The 25,613-nt window shown below is 41.4% G+C and overlaps 1 protein-coding gene across 1 annotated transcript in view; it reads left to right on the plus strand.

Annotated features, from left to right (window-relative positions):
• Window positions 1-25,613, plus strand: part of ascc3 (activating signal cointegrator 1 complex subunit 3) — a 180,652-nt gene that overhangs the window by 60,707 nt on the left and 94,332 nt on the right. The window contains exons 10-13 of the mRNA XM_029451214.1: window positions 152-292; window positions 9,331-9,495; window positions 22,300-22,476; window positions 22,976-23,047. Coding sequence (XP_029307074.1) covers window positions 152-292; window positions 9,331-9,495; window positions 22,300-22,476; window positions 22,976-23,047 — 555 coding nt within the window. The remainder of the gene's footprint in view (window positions 1-151; window positions 293-9,330; window positions 9,496-22,299; window positions 22,477-22,975; window positions 23,048-25,613) is intronic.

The raw sequence follows: 25,613 nt of genomic DNA on the forward strand, positions 1-25,613 counted from the left end.
TCTGTTTGCTCATTCATCACCACAGTGTCCTTCCAGTCCCACTATCCTGCTGCCCCCCACCCCCCTGCACCCCCATTTTCTTTCTTCCCCACTCTACCCCTATCTGTTCCTCCTCGTATTTATCTGTATGCCCCTCTCCCTCTCTCTCTAGATAGTATATGTGGCTCCTATGAAGGCCTTGGCAGCTGAGATGACTAATTACTTCAGTAAGCGATTGGAGCCACTGGGCATCACTGTTAAAGAACTCACTGGAGACATGCAGCTAACCAAAGGAGAGATCCTACGAACACAGGTACACACACACACACACCCACACACACACACACACACACACACACACACTATGAGTTCTATCATGTTTTCAAAATAATAGAAATAAAAGGTGCAACAAGCACCTCCTCCAGGCTCCCTGTGCTACACATGTATGTTCTCTAGCACCCCCAAGTGGATTGGATTGTGACATTTATTGGAGCGATTCCATCATCTCTAAAATGCATCAGTTAAAATTCTGCCAATTATTAGTCACAAGTGTAATTCAAGCAGATGTCTAATTTAATTGTTATCAACTGCTAAACTATGGATGTACACTTGCTTTGAAATGAACGGGTGATAAAAGGGCCTGCTATAAATACTCAGGTGTCTGCTGTTCTGGCTTCCTGAGTGAAAGTCCAGTCAATTATATTTATATGGACTGATATCACAAATCACAAATATGCCTCAAGCAGCTTTACAATCTGTACAGCATACGACACCCTCTGTCCTCAGACCCCTGGGTTCAGTCTTGTGCTACATTCTGCTTGAATGACTTATTCATTTATTTCTTATTTCCTCAAGGTTCCATGTCCAAAGCAGCACTTTTGTGCACACAGTGTAGTAAATAAAAAATCAAATGGTCTCTTATGATTAAAAAGGTGCACGAGTGGTGGTAATGCTTGTATCCAAATGAGAGGGAGGAAGTGTGCAGGGACTTAAACAGAGGCTGGAGGAACAACTCGTCGCTTTGCTTCCTTCTTTTTTTTTTTTGCATCAAAGGTTTGAGATGTGACAGGTGCCAATTCCTAAACATTTCACTGCACCTTTGCAAATCACGCTCTCATTTATTTTTGTTATAAACCATCACTCCTTAAAAAGGTTCAGCAGCGATGCTGATTTAATCTTCTAATGTAAGAACTTTGCGAGATGGCTCCTGAAGTACTTAAGCTCATAATGGTTCTCTTGAAATGGGCTTTTTTAGACTCGGGTACTTTTAGACTTTGATGAAGCTCTGAAAGAGATATTGACCGTAGTTGTAGACAATATTCAGGACATATTTCATTCTTTTCATGTGAAGAGTAGACAACGTGCTGCTTTCAACTAGTGCAGAGCCGTGCTGCTTGCAGTTTTCTCTAGAACGACTCATTCAAACAACTTCTGAGCAATACTCGTATTGCACGTGTGGCAACTCAGAAACTCCGGTGCCATACAGTCGGCTTCACTGGGAAAACACACCCCGTCTCAATGAGCCACACTGTTGTACTGCGTGACATGTTCAGTTTGTTTTGAAGACACCATCTTGCTCACCGGAGCACCAAATGTGGATTAATCCGCTGGTGAAAATAGTCCCCAATAAATGCACTATTTAGTAATAATTGCTAAAAAGTACAGTGACCAGCTGTTTTTGGGGAAACATTTTTAAAACAAAACTATATATTTATGTGCAGCTTTTCATGGTCTCATGGCAACAATGTTAACAATAACAGAAATGCAGCCAACTTAATAAATGGTCTGGGACTCTCCAGAATATATTTCTGTCTTAAATAAAAGGATTAATTTATATAAAATAATTTAAATATGAGGTGTATTGCTTATTATACATTGGCAATAATCCTACAGAATATATTCCATTATGTAGGTCATATTCTCAGTCTCCTAAATAACAATGTGCCCTTTTTATTCAGGAGTCAAAGTGATGAGAATTATTTTATTTAGTGAGATGTTTTATTTCTGTTGAATGTCAAATGGGTTGTTCAGGGAATGGCGTTCTGAGCAGCAGATGAAGTAAATTTTTAGTGTTTTTATGGGGTTTTACTGATGAAACATGTGAATTCAACCTAAGATGTATTACACAGAAACCCCCGCATGCAGGAGTTTCCTTCACTGTTGTAGAACGGGAATTAATTTATTACAATGAGGCCAAAGGAAGGGGGATGAAAGCAGCAGGTTGAGCACATATTAAGTGAGAGAACCTGGCTCCTCCAGTTCAGAGGGAAGCACAGATTGGTAGATCCAGCCTGAAAGACTGAACTATCAGAGAAGGTAGCAAAACATGCATAGCTGTTAAATCCAATAGAGTTGGATTTGAGAGATTGCACAGTTTAGAGTTAGAGTTGATAAGCCTTGTGGGACTTATGAATAGAGAAAATGAAAAGGTTGGGGTTTAGGTGTGTGTGGGGGGTGGTGGTGGCAGGAGGTGGGGTTTATTGCTATGAAATTAGGTCAATTCCAGATAATCTGAAGGTGTATTAAAGTTGCATTTCTATCAGGTCATGTGAAAAGATTTCACAAAGAGAATGATTAGTCAGATTCACTGCATCTATGCAGCACTCCATTATCTCTATTTCACTTAACCTTCTTCCCTGTCTCTCTCTCATCCCCCATTTGACTGCGTTAGTGTCAGTACATTTACACAGAGTGGTTGAGTTAAAGGGCTGTCCACAGGCTGGAGTGATGCCTCGTGCTGTAACCTTGGCTGTCTTCTGTCCCTCCTCAAAGTCCTCACTACTTCTTTCATCATGCTCTTTTGATGTACATGGTAGAGCAGCGGTTCTGGCATGACTTCAACACTTGCAAAGTGTATGAGGAAGGGAAGGCAGTCTCCAAGCATGAAAACTCGTCATATTACGAGTTTAGCTATTGTTAGCCTGCGACCTTTATCAGGATCATTACACAACACTTCAGTGTGAAAGGACACAAATGTGGTCACAATGAGTTTAGTGTATGAGAATGTTGTTTTAGGCTAATGCGGTCCGTAATCTGTGAGAGAGACAAGGGGTGCGTCTGATGATTGATGTGGGTGACACTGTCTTTAGTCCACAAACAGGAGAAGCGCCTCAGACTTTCTCAGTGAGTTGTTCAAAGGAAGTGATTAAAGGATATGGAAATGGTAATTGATTAAAATGCCACTATTGTGTATCCATATGAATGAAAACTGTGTGGCCTGGCATCTCCGGAGTCAACATGTACACTGTATACACAATACACTGCCATAGTGTCACACGCTGCTACATAGTTACATAGAGTAACAGACTCCTTTGCAGCACACTGCCACACGTGTAGGCTCCATCTCCAAATCCTTTCCTTTAACACTTGAACCAGTGTTGTGATGTAGTGCAACCTAAAGTGACACTACTCTCTCACATGTTGTTCTTCTTTGTTCACGTGGGAATTGCTTTGGCTGTTGTTGAAGTAGGAAAATGTTACCAGTATCTGAGCAATTTAGGAAGCAGCCGTTGGCCAGGACGTTGTTAGAGCTTCTGTAACCTTTCTGGCAGTGGATTGAATGAATCCAGTAATCTTACTGCTTCCCACAATGCCATGTAGCGCTGCCAACAAGCTCTAATAACCAAGTGGCCAGTTTAGGTTTTCTATTAAAGGTCTTTCAGTTTTGGTAACGTTAAAAGTATTCATTGTGGGGCCTAACGCCTATAACACCCTTATCTGCGTAGACCCTCGAGACATCCCCCTGCAGATCCTTAATGTGGTAGTGGATGTTTGGAGTCGCTTAACATTTTCAAATTGATTGAAGACATTTTCTTGATTTAGAAGTTATAGGTGGATTTACAACAACCTGAACAGCTGTGTTGATGTCTTTCCTTTTTGAGATAAAGTCCAATTGTTAATCCTACCTACAGTTGTTTTTCTAAACGAAGAAACAATAAGCATAACACCCGACCTCTCTCAATCACTTAAAGAAAATCAGAGATGTGGGCAGTGACTCAGACCTAGAACCTGGGTAACAATATATAATTCGCATATCGCAATCCAGTAAATGTCTTTCACTATCGTCCCCACTCCATCCTCCCACCTACCTCTTCCTCCCACATCCTCCTCTCTTCATGGCTGCAATAGTTACCATGGAAACAGAAAGGGTTTGGAGGGATAGCGCCATGTGGATGCCAGTGTGCGGGTGGGTGGCACCCTGGGACTTAGAGACCCTCTTCCTTCTCTGTCCGGAGAGGAAATAACAGTTAATGACATCCAAGAAGGAGCTGCCTCTCAGCCAGACACTTTCTTGTAAAGGGAGAATGAGAGGAGTGTGTGTCATGTTTCTTGGTGAAGTCAAATCACATGCAGAGATATTTGAAATAGCTGCTGATGCGTTTCAGCCAATGTTGCCCTCATAATATTGGGTTTTAAAGAAAGAGCAATGTGCAAAGTCAAAACCCATGAATGGCCACTCAAAAACAGTTATTACAAGTCATTACTGAAATGTCAGACTGCATTGAGCCGCGACACTTACTGTAAAGATCCAGAATATTTAGCTTTTCAGTTGACCACTTGTTAGAAAGACACACAGCAACATGAATAATTAGCAGTTAAGTGCAGAAAGTTAGTGCGGTCTGTCATGGCCTGTGTTGTGCAAGGCTGCACACATCCATGCTGACCCTACCACGGAGCAAAAAGCTCTACACAAGGAGCGGTGCTGAGGAAGCGTCTGCATCTCTCCCAGATGAACACTTTTTTAAAAGCTCCCCGGCTGTGGAGGTACAGAAGGCTCAGAATGCCCACTACAGTTCTGCCCTCTGGTTGGTGTGCAGATCCTTCAAAAGGATTAACCCACACAAGGCCCCTGGACCTGAAGGCCTCTCCTGACCGTGCTCTCAAGGTGTGTGCAGTTCAACTGGCAGAAGTGTTCACGGACATCAGAATCAGAAATCCTTTATTGGTCCCACAACGGGGAAATGTACCTTGTTACAGCAAAATAGCAAGAAAGTAAAGTGGTGAGTACACGATTAAATAGAATAAAATAGAGTAAAACTAAAATAAGTACAGAGTCGTTGATAAAAAGTTGTAAAAGTGAATATTGCACATGGCAGTAGGTCAGCAGGTCACCTCTCCCACCTGGACCAGAGGAACACATGTGAGAATGCTGATCATTGACACAGTTCAGCATTCAACACCATTGTGCCCACCAAGCTCGTCATTAAGCTCAGGGATCTCGGGCTCACCGGGCTCTGAAATATCACATCCTCCACCCTAACCCTGAACTCTGGAGTCCCTCAGGGCTGCGTGCTCAGCGGCTCTGCTTCCTCCGCAGGCTGCAGAGGTTCAACATGGACTCCAGAATACCATCGAGAGTATCCTGACGCCCTGCATCAGGCCTGGTATGGCAGTTGCAGCGTTCTCAACCGTGAGGCTCTACAGAGGGTGGTGAACACTGCTCAGCACATTATCACTTTATTACTTTATTTCCTTTTATGTCTCAAGGATACAGAGTGTTGCGTTGTTGGAGGAGCCTGGGATTAAAGCCAACAACTACGCTGTAGCTTTTGTGCATATGACAATATAGCCTTTAAGTCTTTGAATGATTGAATCCTACCCACATTGTGGAGTATTGCTTGTTTTCTGTCCTGGTAGCTGGTTAAATAATCGGCAACCATTTGATGCAGCTTTGCCTCAATTTTGTTTAAAAAACGCTGTACTTCTGTTTCACAAGGGAATCAATGCAAACATGATGTTGTGTGTAAAGAACCTCTCACCTTCAGCACGTAACGCTGCTGGGGATACATTTCACTGTGGACTGGCTTCAAGGACAATTTGACTTTCGAGGTTTAATAACATTTTAAATGAAATGAAAACAACTCTTCAAAATATACTTTCCCTTTCATGAGGACATAGTTTAGTTTTTTTTTCGTCATTAGTTCCCTCACGTTTGGTCCATGAATGCACCACCAATAAGATCTTTAATCCACAGTACATGACATTAATGTACATTTGACCAACACAGGCATCGATGTGATGGATTATCTATCTCCAGCTATTTTTACGTCCAATGAGTTCCAATGTTTTTTTGCTTACTGAAGTGAACAGTATTTGGCTCAAGAATAGGAAATAAATGTTTGGCATGTTTAAAAAAAAAAAAGCCAAATACAAACGTTCTCTTTCTCCCTCTTTATTTAAACATTCAGGTTTCCAATAAGCCGGGCACCTGTTTAGTTTAGCAATGACTTAATGAAAGAAGCAGGTCTTACAGGCTCTTCACTTGTTTTTCTGTTCCCATTCATGAACACATTCTCTGATTAAATTGTCACCTTTAAGAAACATTAACATCTTCTCTGACATACTAAAAATCAGTGGATTTAGATGATTTATTTCAATCCCGCTGCGATTGACTGATGAATAGGCTAAATAACACTATCGAGCCAAACAATGGCATGTTTTCTCTGCACCTCCTTGTGTGTATTTGTGAGGCAATTAAGAAAGCACTTTGGCCTGTGCTCCATTTGCCAGAGCCTCCATTTAGATTAACCAGCAGCTCCAATTAGGAGCAGAAGCTTCCTTTTCTGTGAGCACGCCAGCCTCTAATGGCTGGATAGATTGATTTAAATGCAAACTAGAGAGGATTTAATGAACTACTTTTACAGAAAGGGTTTAATAGGAATGTGCACACCCACGGACAGGTTGCGAAACAGTTCACACACTATTAATTATGCATTGTAATGTTTTTCTTGAAAAGAGAGAATAAAACTGCAGGGAAATTTCTAAGCACTAACCAGAGTGCAAAGACTGTGTGTGTTGACAATTGATACAGGTGAGATGTGATGATACTGTTGTATATAGTTACTGGAAGTGGGATGCCAACACAAACAGAGACAGTAGAAAGTATGATAACTGACATCAAATATGACAATTAGTGTCTATGCAGTGGATCATAGATTGATATTGACATATATCTGGTAAACACTGTGAAAGTAATGTAACCTAGCACACAAGATGAGAGTAGTGTGAGTTATACGCCTGTTATTACTGTGATTTAGGGGCTTTTATCTGCATTGTGATGAGCCGAGCTATGGGCGATTGGACATTGATGAGCCATGAATTCTGGAGGGATTTTGTTTGTGTTGCTCTGGGTTTTATGGTGTGTGTCGCTCAGTTAAGTGAGCAGGACATTGTGGAGAACATCTATCTCAGCAATAATCTCATAAAATAATAATCTCAATAGTTTTGGTGAAAAGGATTCTTGGACTGTATACATAACCTCTGTTACTACCACACAAAGAGTAGTGTTACGAGTGCTAACCTCGTGTTGGTCAACCTTTAAGTTATTCAGGGAGTTAAATGTTGGACTTCTTTAGTTAGGAGACTCAGGCCTCGTCGAAACATACACAGGTATTTTTGTAAATGGTGTTTTTCCCCTCCTTCTTAAAGAAATCCTCTCCACACAAACAGTGTTTTAAAAATATCTGTCCATATGAAAACAGAATTAAAGTGCTGTCAAGGCCAGTGGGCAGGTTGGGCCACACACACACACACACACACACACACACACACACACATACACACACACACACACACACACACACACACACACACACACACAACCTCTGTGGTGCAAGAGTAACTACATTTATTTGTAAATGGAAAGAATCCTGTTGAAGATTATCTGGCCACGTCCACTGCTCATGGATGTGTTTCTGCCGCCATTGACGCCTCATTAGTGACGCCTCATTAGTGACAAAGGAGATAAGACGCACACTCTGATGTTACCATCCCGGTCTACACGTCAACACAGAAAATAAAAGAAATTGTTTGATGGGGTTGAAATAATTGATTGTGTTTGATCCAGATACACAGAAGTGAAAGATTTTTGGTTATTACGTTGAGGCATATTTAGAAAATAATCCTGATGAGCTGAGACAAATTCATGAGGTTTAAGTTGTATAATGACAAAATAGTGACATTGATTTGATAGATAGATAACACATTAGCTTCTGTGGGAATACTGATGTTGTGTACAGATACAGACGTTACGCAGCTCTGAACTGCTGCGATCAGAGTCCATGCTGCTCTTCTTGTGGCCCCTGGACAGGGACATGAAGGAAAAGGCCATAATGCTCATCTTCATTACCGGCCAGAGTTTGAGGTTTGCCCAACGGTAAAACGATGAAGATCTGTTTGTTGTTTTTTGAGCTGATGAAATGTGTTGATCTATTATGCATTCATTTATTATTTTAGAACAATTTATGAAACAATAACTATGAGGTTGTTGACGTTCAGCTTTTCATGTGGTCACATCCTTATTGGCTGATGGAATCCTTTCACTATCGGGGTCTTTTTAAAATGGATACTTGTTGCACGGTTCATCTGATGTGGATGTACAGAGCCAACAGAAACCTGCCCCAATATACATTATATATATATATATATATATATATATATATATATATAGAGACTGAATAAGAAGTGGACGTAGTCACCTTAACGTCACCCATTTGTTTGTGGACTATCGAGTTTGGCATTTTTGCTGTTGCCATCTTGATTTTTGTATTTTGCCAGTGTGGAGCAACCGCTGGACAGTTTTTTTTAAGGTTAGGGACCATTTTAGGTGATGAAAATGGTTAAATTAACTTTATGAAGTAAAAACTCACTGTGAAAGGGTTAAAGTTCTAGGAAGAAAATACAAACAACATCCAAACCGAACAACGTCTTTGGTAGCGACTTGTCAATGGCAGCCCCGCCCTAAAGCATACCCTGCGTTATCGTCTATTGTAGTCTAAATGGGACCATACTTTACTAAATGAACATCATGTTGAATTGAAAAACACTTAGAACTAGCATTTGAGATCATAAAGTCATTAGGACGATGTTTACTGAGGTCATAAAACAAGTGAGAAGTAGGAACATTTTCTCATTGACTTCTATCTAAACATCTTTTTGCAACCAGTGGAGTCGCCCCCTGCTGGATATTAGCAATAATCCAAGTTTAAGGCTCTTCCTCATTGGCTACACTGTACTGTGTAGGAAAACCTTATCAATGTTTATGTAGTTCAACATTGCAGATATGGTTGGGCCTTCACATTAAATTGCAGGAAGCATTGAGTTACAGAAATCAACATTATCTCACTAAAACAAATACACTGCCCTCTCAAAGTATTGCTGGATAGTGATGAAAAATGCATGCCATTGTAAATCCAAGTCTAACTAAATGAATGTATCACAAACGCTGGGATCTTTATTGTGATGCACATGTTTAGTTATTATCTGTTCTTTTATTCAACCCCTAACCTTTTATAGTGAATTGGTGTCAGAAAAGCAGGATCCTGTTCCTAATGTCTCCATGTTTGTTTCCAGATGTTGGTAACGACTCCGGAGAAATGGGATGTTGTGACCAGGAAGAGTGTTGGAGATGTGGCTCTCTCCCAGATCGTTCGTCTCCTAATCTTAGATGAAGTCCACCTTCTCCATGAAGACCGAGGACCAGTCCTGGAGAGCCTGGTGGCCAGGACCATCAGACAGGTTAGTCCCCCCCCTGCTCTGCTTCTGAATGTCTGTAAATGTTCTACCCCTCAGCTGCTTCTGTCCTCTCTTGAAATTGTCTGAATTAGTGTATAATTGTCAGTTTAGATAGATAGATAAAGATTTTTGTAAGGCCATCAGTATATGTTTTTGGAGTAGAGTCCAAAATATAGTATATTAACCATAATAAAGTTTCAACTTTTTGAATGAAATGTTATTCAAATGTATCCAATGAGTTTCAATATACTGGACCACAACGTTGTGTGCTTATCAAGTGACCATAAGAAGCAGAGACTGTTTATTCAAAGAAACTGAATAAGCATACTGTCTGGAGTCCAACTGGAGTTGAATGTGTTGGATTAGCAGGACTTCCCCCAGCTCTCTATCACAAAGGGGGGGGGTCATGTCTGCTGGATTGTACACTGTTGGACACTGGGCTGGGCAATGTTTGAAGTTTTCTTGGTACTGGTGTACACGATACCCGGGTTTCTGCACTGATACTAAAACAATATTTTTACATAACTCACACAGCAAAAAACACAGCAGTGTGTAACGTTAACACAAGCTGCGCCTGCATGTGAGTAACATACTGCGGCAGGACAAAGGGACAGGTGCAGGCCGGTGTTACAATAACCATGGTAAGTTAGGTAGTGTAGTCTGGACACAGCAGCACCTGATGCACAATTCAGCTTCTTTACAACCCTTAGTGCCCCATTAATTTAATTTGAATTAAAAATAATACAAATCTGAATACATAGACTTGACACACATATTTTGAGATTCAGCATGACTTCAAATCAGAATATACACAAACGAGCGAACTGACTATTGGCATGTTTAAAAGTGTGTGTCAGTATCAAACCCATCCACTGAAAGTTGTATGTACATCCATGATTGCACTGCAAACAGGAACTCCTAAAAGCTAACACAGCATATTTGTTCTGGTGCCAATTTGCCAAAATATAACTACCGTAAGTAAAGTTTAAAAAACAAGTTCTAGCCCATTACTAACTAAGTGTCTTCATGGTAACATTATACTTCCTGTTTACATCTAGCAACGCCCACATTTATTGGAACTGTTGTTCTAAAACTGAGAGATGATGATGATTATCCCCCAAATAGAAATAAGACAATGGAAGGTTTGAACACCCTTGGTGTAGAGCAGTGTTACTCATTGCGGGGCTCGCGAGCCGCTTTATGTGGTGGCTCGCAGTCATTACAGATATTTCATAAAAACAAGCAGGGCTATTACATGCAACCCATTAAAACACAGTGTCTGCTCTATTAGCCTACAAATAATTAAAAAAATGTTTTATAAAAGATGCAAATTTGACTAGAAACAAGATATTTAAACTTGTTCGGCCGACACTGACTCACTGCGGAGTTGCCAGTTGTGGCGGTCTATCAGCGCTACAATGGTGAATGTGCTCTTGGACGGGTAGATACATGGTGGGCTAGTATAGAAATAAATAAACTTAAGCTCATTTGAAATATTGTATCATAAGCATGCTTATGAATATGGAAATTTCCAAAAAAGAATTTCTATCGCTAAATTGGAACATTTAAATTGTAGGATACTACGACCAACCTGGCACTTCATACTCGCGTCAGCTTGGCTCCGGTCGACTAGTTTCACCATTACATGCTAGTTAGCCCGTGTTTCTACAGACGTGAAATTGATCGATTTCTTATAAAAGAGATGCACACCAGATAGGACAGAAACAAACCGTGACAAACGAGGAAGATTAAGATTTGGCTTTGGAGCATCAAACCACCGCAAATCGAGAGGAAGATGCTGGAGATGTGGTTTGTGGACAGACAACAGCTGCTCCCGTTAAGACAACAAAGGCTCATACACAGGACGACTAATACAGCTGAACGATTAACTGAGGCACCTTTTGAGATCGCATGGATTTTGGCTCGGCCAAAAAACCTTCTCAGACTCAAACATTGTGAAACACTGCCTTGTGGCTTCAGCAGAAATATTGTTTGCAGAGTTTGACAACATCATCCCAGTATTAAGATAATCCTGCTTTTAATGAATGCATTGGTTGGCTGCATTGCATATTGTATGTTCTGGGTGAGATGACAGATTAATAAGCAGACGTGCTTTTTATGACTGGATACCTTTTCATACTTTGAGGTAAAAGTGGCTCTCCTATTGACTTTGTCCTATCAATGTGGCTCTCATGTAAAATAGTGAAGACCACTGGTGTAGAGTATAAAATGTAATGCTCACTTTAGTACTTCACCGTTTGTAACACTCCACACATATTTTGGTCGGTTACATGCATACCTGTCTCTACTTGGACTAATAGTGCCAAACATGCTTTTTTATTTGCTATCCAGTATGCTATCCTGTTTTTGTTCACCTTCATTGTGACAAATAACATTTGAAGCACAACAAGCAGACGGGGAGCAAGAGGCTCACAGACAGGACTGTACTTCTCATCATCATCATCTCCCTGTTGCATTTACTGTATCCACATTATCCAAAGAATCTCCCCGTAGCTCTCTGGTAAAGTCTCGACTGGAGGCTGGTTAATGAGACACAAAGGGAGAGAGGAGACGAGGGCGTCAGTTTAGGGAGAGTGAGCACGAGTTAGAGTGTTTTAGTGAGTTTTAGAGTGTCGAGTGTGTGTCGAGTCCCAATAGCATGTCATCATAACATATCTGCATGTCAGAGATGTCTTTGTACTCAAGTACTGTACTTAAAGAATCATTTTTAAGTACTTACTTTTCTGTTTTATGTTACTTCTTCTTCACTACATTTCTGAGAGAGATATTGAAATGTTACAGCTGTAACTGATAGTAGCTGGTTACTCTTCAGATTAAGGAATAACCTCTTAAACATAGCATGTTTAATGCAAACCGATTTGTGTAGCAGAACTTCTTCTTCCCTCTATTATAGATGTATTGTGTGACCTCATGGAGGGGCCCGACCCCTTGGTGGAGAAGCGCTGGACTAAACTATCAAACAGTACCAGAGTTAAAACTAGCTTCAACCAGCTACAGCAGTAAAATGCTGCTCGTGCATTGATACTTCAGTATTAATAATCTAATAATGTCATATATAATAATATAGTATGACAATGATGAAGACATACAATGATTTTTTGGAGGGCAAGTTAGATGATTTATGAGTTATGCTGTGTTATACGTGTGTAACATTCTCTGATCTTGAAGTCTGTCCTTATTTTTATAAGAATTGTTGATTGTGTGCTAACTTTAACTGTTCATATTAATGTTGATTTTATTTTATTTTACTTTTATTTTGAAGTTTTAGTGTTGGAGGTGCAACATTCCTCAGACACTGGCCACACATGTGTCTAGTTCTCATTCTCATCGCATCTACAGGGTCTTAAAATGAAGGCTATTGGTGGCGTAAGGCCTTAGTTAAATAAAGAGGAGACACTTCCTGTGAGCCAGCTAGTCTTTCCAAGTTGTGTTTCCATGTGTCAGGGCCTAGTTATCCTCTAAAGTAACAAGAGCACAATCTTCTAAATGGCATATCATAGAGCCATGAGTCTTTCCCCCTTGGCACCATCCTGCTGCAGGAAGAAATAATCAGTGTCTGTGAAGCTGATTTCCCCTGATGATGACTGACAGGTGTCTGTGCAGGAATCAGGCAGGACATTTGAGATATTAGAGTGATCATTTGAATTTTGACATGCAAATAGAGAGAAGGAGCCTTAGTGTCCCATATCCCCTTCTGATGAGCTGCTGTCATGTGTCAGTCCGTGCAAGGAAATGAGGAATGGAGAAGATGTAAAGATGTAAAGGGATATTTTTAGACTCCACAGACCACGGCTGACTCATCACGCTCTGAATTACATTTTGATTGTAACTGTAAACGTCCTTTTTATCTGTCCTTGACACTGAGTGATATGACTCAGTCTGTACGCAGTTCATGAAAGCCTTCAGATGTGTTATTCAAAACACCAGGGAACGTGTGCATTGTTTTTGGTGTATGCTCATACACATCAATGTGCACACTGTTTGAGTCAGATGTACAAAACACAGTTTAGCTTCACCACTCATAACACAGCATTGAAAAGAACAGTAAAGATGAGGCAACTAGGCAAGAGCAGCCGTCCCTGAGCGGGACTCTTATGTACAGTTATTGCTATTTATAGCAGCTCTTAGAGTTTATTATACATGCACCTGACCTGCAGACCATCTTCAGTAGTAATATCTCATCATCACATAAAAAAAAAACATGGAATAGTTTATAAACAGTTTGACTATAAAATAAAAAGATGAAAGCATGTAAAACGCAAATAGGAGACAAATAAATGAGGGTAAAGAATACACTTATTTAAAAAGTGTATGACTCTGCCTTTGACTGGCGATTTGCATATTATAGTTAGGTGTGTAGATTGCAAGTCTACTGGTGTATACAAATGAAATAAAGCTTTTGTGGAAATATCCCACTGAAACCAACTCATTATGAGGAGAAAGGTTTAAAATACACAACAGTTGTATTCTAAAGGACTCAGACCAGAGTGAGGAAGGCAATGAAACAGAGGGATGAGCTGCTGGGCTGTGCAGCGACGGAGACCTCTTGGCGAGGTTAACCGCAAGGTAATTGAAAACTGGTCGGTACATGTGACCGCTGTTTACTCGGTTCACAGCCTATTTATCTGCAGGTTTAGCTGATATTACTGAAGAAGGACTGACCGGGCACTTTGTACACCTTAACACCTTTAGAGCTTGTGCTGCAGTGCACACGTTTGAAGCCTCTTGACTGTCTGTCTGTTGGCCAGCAGACTGCACATGCTGTCAGTGCCTAGAACACAGCTGTAGAACTGCACTTATCCATTAGCATGTCAAGAAACATGGTGGCTTCAGCAACTAGAGGTGTACCACTACACACAATCCAGGGTTGGGTAGTGGATCATTCCTGAATGACTGCAACTTGTGCTGTTTTACAAGGCCGCCACAATTGGCTGCCTGAAATGTGGCTGTGTGGAAACATTATGGCTGGCCTCTCGCCCTGTAATAGACTCATTTGGGTGATGCCATTGTAAACAGTGTAGCTTGTTGTTGTTTCTGTTTCCAGGGACAATATCCTAAACCAGTGGTCCCCAACCACCGGTCCGTGGACCGGTACCGGTCATTTGGTACCAGGCCGCACAGAAAGATTGAATAAAAAAATATTTTATTTTGAAAGGTTTTATTTTGAAATCTGTGCGTCTATGTCTCTTGACACATGTCAATACGCTCGTCTGTCACGTGACACTTTACTTCAAAAAATGAAGCCCACAAGCAACAATGAGTGGAAAACAAACGTCTTTAAAGAGCTTTTTTGGAAAAGGGAAAAGACCCAATGAGGAGACATTTAAAAGACAACATCAGGAGTCCTACTTAAAATACGTGTTTATCGCTACAGGTGATTCTTATGCGCCGCTCTGCATAATATACAGGCTCGCACATGAGGCAACGAAGCCTTCATAACGGCTTCGCCGGCACCCGGCGTTAAAAGACAAGCCCTTGGAGTTTTTTGAAAGAAAAAAACATGAACAAGAAGGACCTAAACAATTACTGATGGCCACCACATCAACACATGCGAGTGCACTGAGAGCGTCATACTTAGTGACCAACTGTATTGCTAAGAGAAGAAACCTTTTACTACTGGTGAAGAATTTATACCCCTGTATTGGACCGGCTCGTTGCAGGGACACAAGCTCAGGGCTCTCACTAATTCAGCGTAGTGGTGATCTTTATATTTGTTTTTATGCCGGCCGTATCATTTTATTTCGTCATATTTATTCCCCCGTGGCATAAAAAAGGTTGGGGACCGCTGTCCTAAACCGAATGGATCTGGACAAATACACGCATGCCTTTAGACACCTAGGTGTGACCAACAATTTGTCTGCATTTTTAGCAAAAAGAGGCAAAATTGCAATGCATGGTGCAACCTGGAACTTAAGCTGATGCAGGAAGAATACCTGGTGGAGTCAGGGCAGACTCCAACAATGCTCAATAACATAAACTCTCATTCCTCCTATGGGTTGGGTGTGCATGACTCTATATTTAAATTATTGTCGACAAATCTCATGCCCTTTTGCATTGAATTGTATTGGATTTAAAGTCCTTGTAACTCTGTCCCTTTCCTGTATGTGTGCTAGAGTGTGCCTGCAATGCAAATGTGTGTATAGGGGCAGTCACATTGCAAGGCCACACACCAAGCTGATTTTGCGGTGTGTCCCACACCCTTAGCACTAGTCGCCACTTTGTCGGCAGCTTTTCTGACTATTCAGCATGTTGAATTGTCGGCAGAGCCTCTCAGTTAAAGAAATCACTCTGATTGGCTGTTCAGCGTAGGCGAATCGGTGCACGAGAAGAGACTGAGAAACATTCCGATACACAGATATTTTCACAACGACATGAAGCTCAGTGTGAGCAAGTTGTGTGAAGTTTTCTGGTTTCAGGCGCAGAACGTAAGTGCTAGTTTGCCGTTGGCTGTATTCTTTGTGGTGGATTCAAGTCCAACTTTTTTGGCCAAGACGTATGTGATGCAGCAGTCGGCCTTGTATGAGAAGGGGTACAGAGTAGTTGAGGAGTGCTGTGTCTAAATTAAACCAGAACCAGAATTAAAATATCCTCGCTTTAAGTTAACTAGCATTGGATAAATTAGATTTCCCCATAATGCTTTTGTAATGCCACAATGCGGATTCCGTCCTGGTCGTGGAACAACAGACCAACTCTTTACTCTCGCAAGGATCCTGGAGGGGGCCTGGGAGTACGCTCATCCGGTCTACATATGTTTTGTGGATCTGGAGAAGGCGTATGACCGGGTCCCCCGGGTGATACTGCGGGAGGTGCTGCGGGAGTATGGGGTGAGGGGGTCACTTTTGAGGGCCATCCAATCCCTGTACGTCCAAAGCGAGAGTTGTGTCCGGATACTCGGCAGTAAATCGGACTCGTTTCCAGTGAATGTTGGCCTCCGCCAGGGCTGCGCTTTATCACCAATCCTGTTCGTGATTTTCATGGATAGGATATCGAGGCGTAGTCGTGGAGGAGAGGGTTACCTGAGGATCTCATCGCTGCTCTTTGCAGATGATGTGGTCCTTATGGCATCATCGGTCTGTGACCTTCAACAGTCACTGGATCGGTTCGCAGCCGAGTGTGCAGCGGTTGGGATGAGGATCAGCACCTCCAAATCTGAGGCCATGGCTCTCAGCAGGAAACCGGTGGATTGCCTACTCCGGGTAGGGAATGAGCCATTACCCCAAGTGAAGGAGTTCAAGTACCTCGGGGTCTTGTTCGCGAGCAAGGGGACAATGGAACGAGAGATTGGCCGGAGAATCGGAGCAGCGGGGGCAGGTACTACAGTCACTTTACCGCACCGTTGTGACAAAAAGAGAGCTGAGCCAGAAGGCAAAGCTCTCAATATACCGGTCGATCTTCGTTCCTACCCTCACCTATGGTCATGAAGGCTGGGTCATGACCGAAAGAACGAGATCATGGGTACACGGGTTCTCAGACGGGTGGCTGGCGTCTCCCTTAGAGATAGGGTGAGAAGCTCAGCCATCCGTGAGAGACTTGGAGTAGAGCCGCTGCTCCTTTGCGTTGAAAGGAGCCAGTTGAGGTGGTTCGGGCATCTAGTAAGGATGCCACCTGGGCGCCGCCCTAGGGAGGTGTTCCAGGCACGTCCAGCTGGGAGGAGACCCCGGGGAAGACCCAGGACTCGGTGGAGAGATTATATCTCCTCACTGGCCTAGGAACGCCTCAGGATCCCCCAGTCGGAGCTGGAGGATGTGGCCCGGAGAAGGGAAGATTGGGGTTCCTTACTGGAGCTGCTGCCCCCGCGACCCGATCCCGGATAAGTGGTAGACGATGGATGGATAATGCTTTTGTTAGAATCTCCCTGTCTGTAAACACTCTCGTCTTTCAAACTCCATGCTCATCAGTTATTTCATACTTGATAAAGCTCCACCAGTTTTTCACACTGGAAGCTATTGTGTTCCTTGAAACTGAAACTAAAAAGATGAGTTGTGCTAGCAATCAAATATGCTGATAGAAAAGGGAAGGCACAGCTCCTTCTGGACTGGGTCTAAGAGGGGAAACAAGAACAAGTTTAACCTCCTTATATGTGGGTTAACAGGAACATAAAGAACTCTTCATTTGTTTGTTCCTCTTAGTGCACATCTCATTTACCTCTAATGAACATCAACAGTCCCATATCAGACATGCACCATCAGGCAAAGTATTGAGATCATCAGCTCCACTGGTCTGCGGCAATTGTTTTTACCTAATACCATTTATGGGAATATCCAAGTCGTCCGTCTGAAAATGAATACAGTTAGTTTTGTGCTTTTACTTTCACTGTAGCCTTGATCCTTGGCACCGATGGGTGATGAACACACTGCAGAGGTGTGAGGAGGAGCAGAATGTTGTGCTGTTGTAAAAGCAGGTGTGCTGAAAAAGAGCACTAAATTGCTCTTTTAAGAATAACAAGCTTGTACAAGGAATAGATAAGTAATACACAATGTTTTAACCAGAACCTAATGATGTTTCCGTTCCAAAGGCTACAGAGGATTATGTCACTGTACACTGTACTGTATACTCTATCTGACACTAATTATATCTAAATGTGACTGGCACAGAAGCAGCATATTTCTCTTTCTGTGAGAAATTGTAAACACCTCATAGTCCACCCTCCAACCAAAGATGTTGGGTGCCAGCAGCACGCCTGGCAGCCCCTCCCCCACCTCCTTCATCTCTCTCTGTCCCATTATTGCCACACCTGACAGACTGCTATAATTGATTGTGCTGAAGGAATTACGGCGACTGCTTCTGATGCGCTAGGTGCTTAAGTTCACGTCTTCAGACACATTAATATGGAAATCCCTGTAAACTAAATGATATTTGTCCCCCTTTTTATGCAAATGTTTTAGTACCAAGCCAGTTATCACTTTGATGTTTTTCTTGGAAGAGCTGTGGTTTGGACCACATTTTCTTGGCCGGGTGTGCTGCAGCCAATTATGCTCTGCATTCAAGATAAAGTCCCTCTAACCTTTATTACAAAGGCCTTTAATGTTGCTAGGTTGTCGGGATTCTTCTTCATAGTTTGGTATTAAAGAAGCATTTGTGCTCTACGTTAGCTTCCATAAGGCATGCCTTTCATAGTTAGTTGCTTGACTATGATTTTAATGCCCACAAAATTACAATAATTTGCAGTTTCATAGGGTTGTTGATGACTGTTACTTGGCCAGATGCAGAGTTATCAAGGTGTCAAAACACAATCTTGTCCATAGTCTCTGTTCTGTTCCCAACTCACTGGATTTTTAAGGCACTGCCAAGCCTCCATACCTGCCCTTCTTTAAAGCTACACCAATCATGTGTTAATGTCAACAATGGATTAAATGACAATGTGTAAAGCTCAAAGTGATGATCCAACAGAGAGTTATCACCTACTATGCAGGTCCCCGTAGCTCTTCAGACACACTGAGCCTGTTTTAGCTTGTTTTAGCTTGTTTTGGTTTTCCGGCCTGCAAAATCAGCTTTCATTGTCCTTGATTGCAGCATTTTAGTAATATTTTCTTCTCAGTGAGAAGGCTCTGATAAACCCTGGATGTGTAAAGAAGCCAATGTTAGTTACCATCTTTGCCCATAACTTAATAAAGTGATAACATGTATGTTGCTTATTCAGCGTGTTCTGCTGCTGTCCATGCAGCTTTAGGATACACTACCTGATATTATCCCCAAATGTTGTCTTGGTTTACTGCTAACATTTTGAACCTCAGCAAAGTTCACAGCAGTATCCACATCCCTTAGTTTTAACAGTAGTATATTACTAAAATCAAAAGTACTCCTTGTAGGCAGAATTCAGTGTTTTATCATTACCTGTGGTATTATTGTTTTATTTTTACAATGTCTTATATTTGTGTGTAACAATGGATCATGTTTTAGTATACTCAGTCAATATGTTTTTATTCTTTATCTGCAAAATGAAATACATTCAGTAGAGTAAATATTAAAAGATTTATTGCTTACTGTGGAGTAGAAATATGGAGTGACGTCTGGCAGGTCGCCACGTTTAATGGTTGCTTCTGGATCATGGATCATGGCTGCGCCTGTTGCCGGGGTCCTGCCTGATGCCCACATTATTATTGTTGGAGGCACCGGGAAGCTGTTTGACATCCTCCTGGATCCATCTTTTTCATATATGATCACATCATCTTTTCTGTCACATGGATAGTCAATGTTGTATTTTTACTATGTTGTTATTCTGTACACACAACATCTATTCCCCCTTTAATTGTGGGGTTGGGACAAATGAGTATTTTGTGATATTGGGATATATAAATAGCATGTGATGGATGAATAGGAAATTATCACGCAAAGTACCTCAGACTTGTACTTAGGTACAGTCTTTCAAAAACCTATTTCGTAACACAGGCTTTCCGTCATACATTTGTTGTCCCCATGGATCCGTTTGGAACGGATGACATCATGACTTGATGTAGCTCTTCAAGAGCCACAGAATACATTGTGCAACTGTTTCCACATGACTAGTTAACAACTGTATCCTGTATGTGTAAAACTGCCCGAGTGTCCCTTCAAGTTCAGCAAAAACAGTACAAGGCCAGTGATGAGATTTCCCTGATATAATAGATAAAGAGATACAGTACTTAATACCGATGGGAAATTGTGTTTTTACAGCAGCCACGGCACATCAATCACAAACATACAACATAAAGACTCTCAAAGAGGTGGACAGGAAAATACATGAACACATCAGTAAGATCTAAATCTAAGAACATATAGTACGATATGCCTGATAATATGCTGTGCATGATTTACACAAGTCTATTAGAAAATGTATATTGATGTCTTGTGTTGATATGTTATGGCTCTGCATTGAATCTAGATGCAGACATGCAAGTAGTAGAGACAGCAGCCAACATCTCAATGATTGTACTGTTTTAAGAGGAATCTTCAGGCACATTAGTGATGTCATATGTCCAAACGGGGACATTGGTTATTTATTTTGTTCTTTAGTTTACTAGATTTGAGGCAGGAATCAGCTGTGAGTGTGTTGGTATATAACCTTCTATAAAGGGCTCAAAGGTCCAGCATTTCAGGTGTGCATGTAAATCCTCTTACCATTCCTGGTACTACTTTTCCTTTGTTTGATGTTAGCATTTCTCTGTAGCTTTGTGATCTCGGTGCAAAGCCACAGAGACTTCACAGGTCACCACGGTGTCTAATTTTAATATTGTGACCTGTTAATTAAATTTTAATCAGCTCATTACCCATTCTCCTGGGGGCAATTGTAAATTCAGCTGTTAATCACAACCATCCTATGTTGCTATATCATTTTATGATGCCACAAACTTAACTAAAACATGGATTCTTTATCTCGTGTACAGAGAAGCAATGAAACTCATAGTTGCGTAAAGTAAAAGAAAAGCCCTGCAGACTGTTTGACTCTCTGTAGGTGAACATGATGCACATCTGCAGTATGGAGGTTCAGCAGTGGTGGTGTGAATGCGTAGTGCAGGCCCGGTCCTCTGGCAGGGATTGCTTCGGTCTTATCTTGATGGGCTGGTTTGACAGGTACTGCATCACATTAAAGGCCTTACCAATCTTCCCTGTCACATCCAGCAGGAGGCTCACAGATAGGGACCCCCCCCCTCCCGCCCTCTAGCTTTTTCTACTCTCACCCACGTTTGGTACACGACATATTGAATTTTCATCAGGTTTCAAAGACAAAATAAAGACATACAGTACAGGAGCAAGATCATTTACTTTGTCACATAAGTAAAATGTCCTTATGTTTTCTGTATTTTAGTAACGTTCTTAGTCTTTGGGCTGTCGCTCTGTGACTCAAATATTGACCAGGGCCTGATGCCTCTCAAAGTATCTGTACAGACTCCATACTTGGTCCGTTCTCGGGACAACCCTACTATGGACAGAGCGGTTGCCATAATGTGGAGACAGATGAATCGTCTTTAGTCTCCTCAAGAAGAAGAGACGTTGGTCAGCCTTCTTGATCAGGTTTGAAGCTTTGAGGGTCCAAGAGAAGTCCTCAGAGATGTGGACTTTGCATCGTTCGTCCTGTTAATATGGTGTGTGAGCCACCTTTTGTCTTCCTGAAGTTCTTGATGAGCTCTTTGTTCTTCTTGGTGTTGAAAACCAGGTTGGTGCCGAACTTCCTCCCTGTAGGCCGACTCATTGTTGTTGGCGATGAGGCCAACCACCGTTGTGTCGTCTGCCAGCTTGATGATGGTATTGATGATATTCAAGACATACTGTGGACAGTTGGTCCAGTATCCAGTGGCAGAGGGATGTGTTTATGCCCAAGTCAGATTGGTGATCATTTGGAGGGGATGACGGTTGAATGCTGTAAGTCGATGCTGTTGTGCGGGTGGGGGAGGGCGGATTGTAGCGGCGTGGAGACGGCCTCTCCTGGCTATAGGAGCTATATATTTCCCATATGAGTTTACAGCTGATTATCAGCAGACAGAGCTGAGTGGTAGCTGGCGTTTGGGAACCCCCATGTCTTATGTGTGAAGGTACCAACGTATGGGTGCAGAATAGATAAAAAGGCCTACATTTATAAAAAATAAAAAACATCTCACTATTGGCAATTCTCTCTTCAATTATGGATAGTCAATTTGATTATCAACTGGCACAACCCAAGTGCACATGCATACATCAGGATAATTATCATTCCAATGACTTTGTTTCTCAATGGTAGATATGTTCCCAATATTGCAAGTAATTCTGCGTGGATGAATGCACAGGAAAGAGTTTGGTGTAATTGTGACACTGTTGTTGTCTGATGATTAGGTGGAATCCACCCAGAGTATGATCAGGATCCTGGGACTGTCAGCCACCCTGCCCAACTATCTGGATGTGGCCTCCTTCCTACATGTCAACCCCTATATTGGCCTCTTTTTCTTTGACAGTCGCTTCAGACCGGTGCCCCTTGGACAGACCTTTGTTGGCGTCAAATCCACTAACAAGGTAAACAAACAAATATGATGTGAATGTATTTGCAAACCTGTAGGACCCTGTAACTTTAACATACATACATGTATTATGTATTTAAGGTGATGCATGCATACAATATATGTGCAACAACTGAAGCACTATATTTTATAAGACAACGTTTTGGTTTTAACTATCAATAGAAGAGCCTCGCTGCTACATCTGCACTGCCGCAAAACAAAAGTTATTTATAACCCTCAGTACAATAACCAATCATTATTGTTAGCTTGTTACTATAACAGTTGTCATCATGATTTGTATTCCCTATGTTACAAGTAAACCACCATTGCTCTATCAAAGTGTCAGCATTGTGATTATTAGTTGTCCCGAGTATAAGTAAAGTTTCAGAGTATTAAAAGGAAGGCTGCAGTATGCAGTAGTAGTTTACAACTGCATGCCTGCATTAGTTACATTAGAGATCAAACATTGTGCAAGTTAAGTTAAATAGTTTATTGTGATGTTGTGTCCTGTGTAGATCCAGCAGCTTCATGACATGGAGGAGATTTGTTACAACAAAGTCCTGGAGCAGGTGAAAGATGGCCATCAGGTGAGGGCTCTTCTGCATGTTGGAACCTTACAAACAGAATGTTATGTCAAGAGGAGTACACTTAGATGAATATCCACTACCTTTAAATGTCACAATGTCTATGCCAAAAATGATTTAGAAAGCTTAATGTTTTTACTAAATGTGTGTGGATTGTGTCAGCTGAAATAACAACTGTGGGAAGTTATGTCATAATCGTAACATTTTATTTGATGGTTAATTGTTGTAGAAGGAGGCTTGACCTTATCTGCAAAAGTTAATATGTAAAGGGGAAAAAAGTTTGGTTGCTTTACATTCGCTCAAGGTGTTTTGCTTATGTGACGATCAGGCAATGGAAGCACGTTTGTTGTATGAATAACGTTGTGTGAATATTACGTAACAGATCAGCTGTTTGGTCCGATTACAACGCACAAATTCTAAACAGAGAAAATAAGCAGCAGTTTTGTTTGGGTCACAGGGCGAACCGAAAAGGTTTAGTTTAGTTTTTAGTCATTTTTCATTTATACAACTCAAATACATGTCAGAAATATTAAATAAATTACTTTTAAAATAGTGACAAACAAAAGCAAATGTATTCCTAAGGGAAAGGTGTCGGCTGAAGGTGTCATCTTTTTTAAATATTGTTTGAAATATTTTAAGTGTATTACACATTTTTATTTACTTTTCAAAACTATCCCACAAATGAACTCCTTTGACCTCTGTGTTTGGCATTTGTTCTAGTTTTTGTTTTTGTAAACATGCAAATTCCACTGAGTTCATTGGGACTCCCCCTGACTTGGAACAACCTTTGGATACAGTTGGATAGAAGCTTCTCATTTTTACTTTATACATTAAAGTAAAGGATGTTCTCACCGAACGTCCTGTACCGAGTGGTTCAGTTGAATTTGCTTGATGCAGTTCCTTCACACGTCTTTATGACTTCTCTGAGACTGTCACTGTGAAATGGACAGATTGGAAGAACTTAAAGAGGGACACAGTAATAGTAAGTCAGGAAAGCTTCATGTATCACTGTTTGAGTTACAAAGTGCTTCACACACACAAGAAAAATATAAATGAATACATTAGAAATACATTTAATTACAAAACACAGCACAATGACAGACAGAACAAACTAAAACAAAACACAACTCAAAAGAGGGACTGAGATCTATAAAAAGGCTTGTCTCTAAAGAAAGGTTAAGCCACTTAATACAGTCCAGAGGTTCAGCAGCTCGGATAGGTGGGGGAGATGATTGCACCTTGTGTTTTGCAGTTGGAGCAGGGGATGGATAAAAGACAGAGATCTGAGGATCAGAGTGCTCGGATGGAAGTAGAATGAGGAACAAGCAGAGTAGAAATGTAACGAGGGCCAAGGTCATGCAGTGCTTTATATATGATGAACAGGATCTTGTCGTTAATTCTAATTTGTACAGGAAGCCAATGGAGGGATGCAAGATCAGGGGTAATGTGGGTTTTTGATGAATAGGACCTCCTTTGGTAAATATTTTTGTGAACCGTTTGGTATGAACACCTGCTATCTAAAGTCTCTGAAGTCCTTATCTTCCCCAGTGTTACCCTCCCCTGACTCCCCCCTTCCTTCCTTCCCCCATCCACCACCCTCCACTCATTCTGCTTCCACTCTACAGCCTCAGAAGCCTATTGGGAGGATGAGAGTTGTGAAGTCAGACTTTAGCGTTTAGCTCCCATCTGCTGCAGGAGTTGAACTCCCTATTGAGCACGGTTGTTATCCTGTCTGCATCATTTTATTGCAAGTGTTCACACACACATACACACACACACCTTTTCTTGCCTTTTCCTTCTCTCTTGCCCATTATCTCCCTCAGAGACACACTTAATATGAGTCTTGAGAACTTGTAAACCAACTTATTTCTACTGCACTACTGAGAACTTTTTTGTTTCTCATCCCCCTGGTTGAAAACGTACAATGGTATGGTCCAGCTAGTAGGTTGAGGCCGCTGAGGCCACAGCTCAGTTGGGGACGCCTCTTCTTCGCTTATTATTAAATTGTCAAGAAGTGGCTGTGACATATACTAGTTTCATCTGGGAGGATCTGATGGATGAAATTTCCTTTATGATTTTCCTACCTGGTGGGAAGCATGCTGCCAGAAAGAAGTTTAATAAGCTGAGAAGCAGGCGGTTACTGCCGACAATGTTTCCACACAGCTCAGTGGTGCTGATAAAACACCTTCAATAAATAACATGTGCTGCAGTGGTCTCTTTAGACCCACTGGGTTTGCAGCGTACACACAGCTGGTTGCTGGATGTGTGTGCAGTCATGCAATATTGTTTGGTCTAATAATAGATGTCCATACTAATTTTTTTTAAAGACATAAAAAACAATATCCACAGGGTCTTTAATTATTTTTTACAGGTAATTGTCACACCAAAGTAGGCATTTATTTTATTATTTCAGTGTACACAATAGGTTCGTATCAAATGTGCAATCATATATATATATATATATATATATATATATATATATATATATATATATATATATATCTATATGTTCTAGTACGCCTGCTGTATGTGGCTGTACTGCTGTGTCTGGCCAATGTGCTAACTGATG

Source organism: Cottoperca gobio, chromosome 16 (assembly GCF_900634415.1).
Source record: "Cottoperca gobio chromosome 16, fCotGob3.1, whole genome shotgun sequence".
Classification (NCBI taxonomy): Eukaryota; Metazoa; Chordata; class Actinopteri; order Perciformes; family Bovichtidae; genus Cottoperca; species Cottoperca gobio.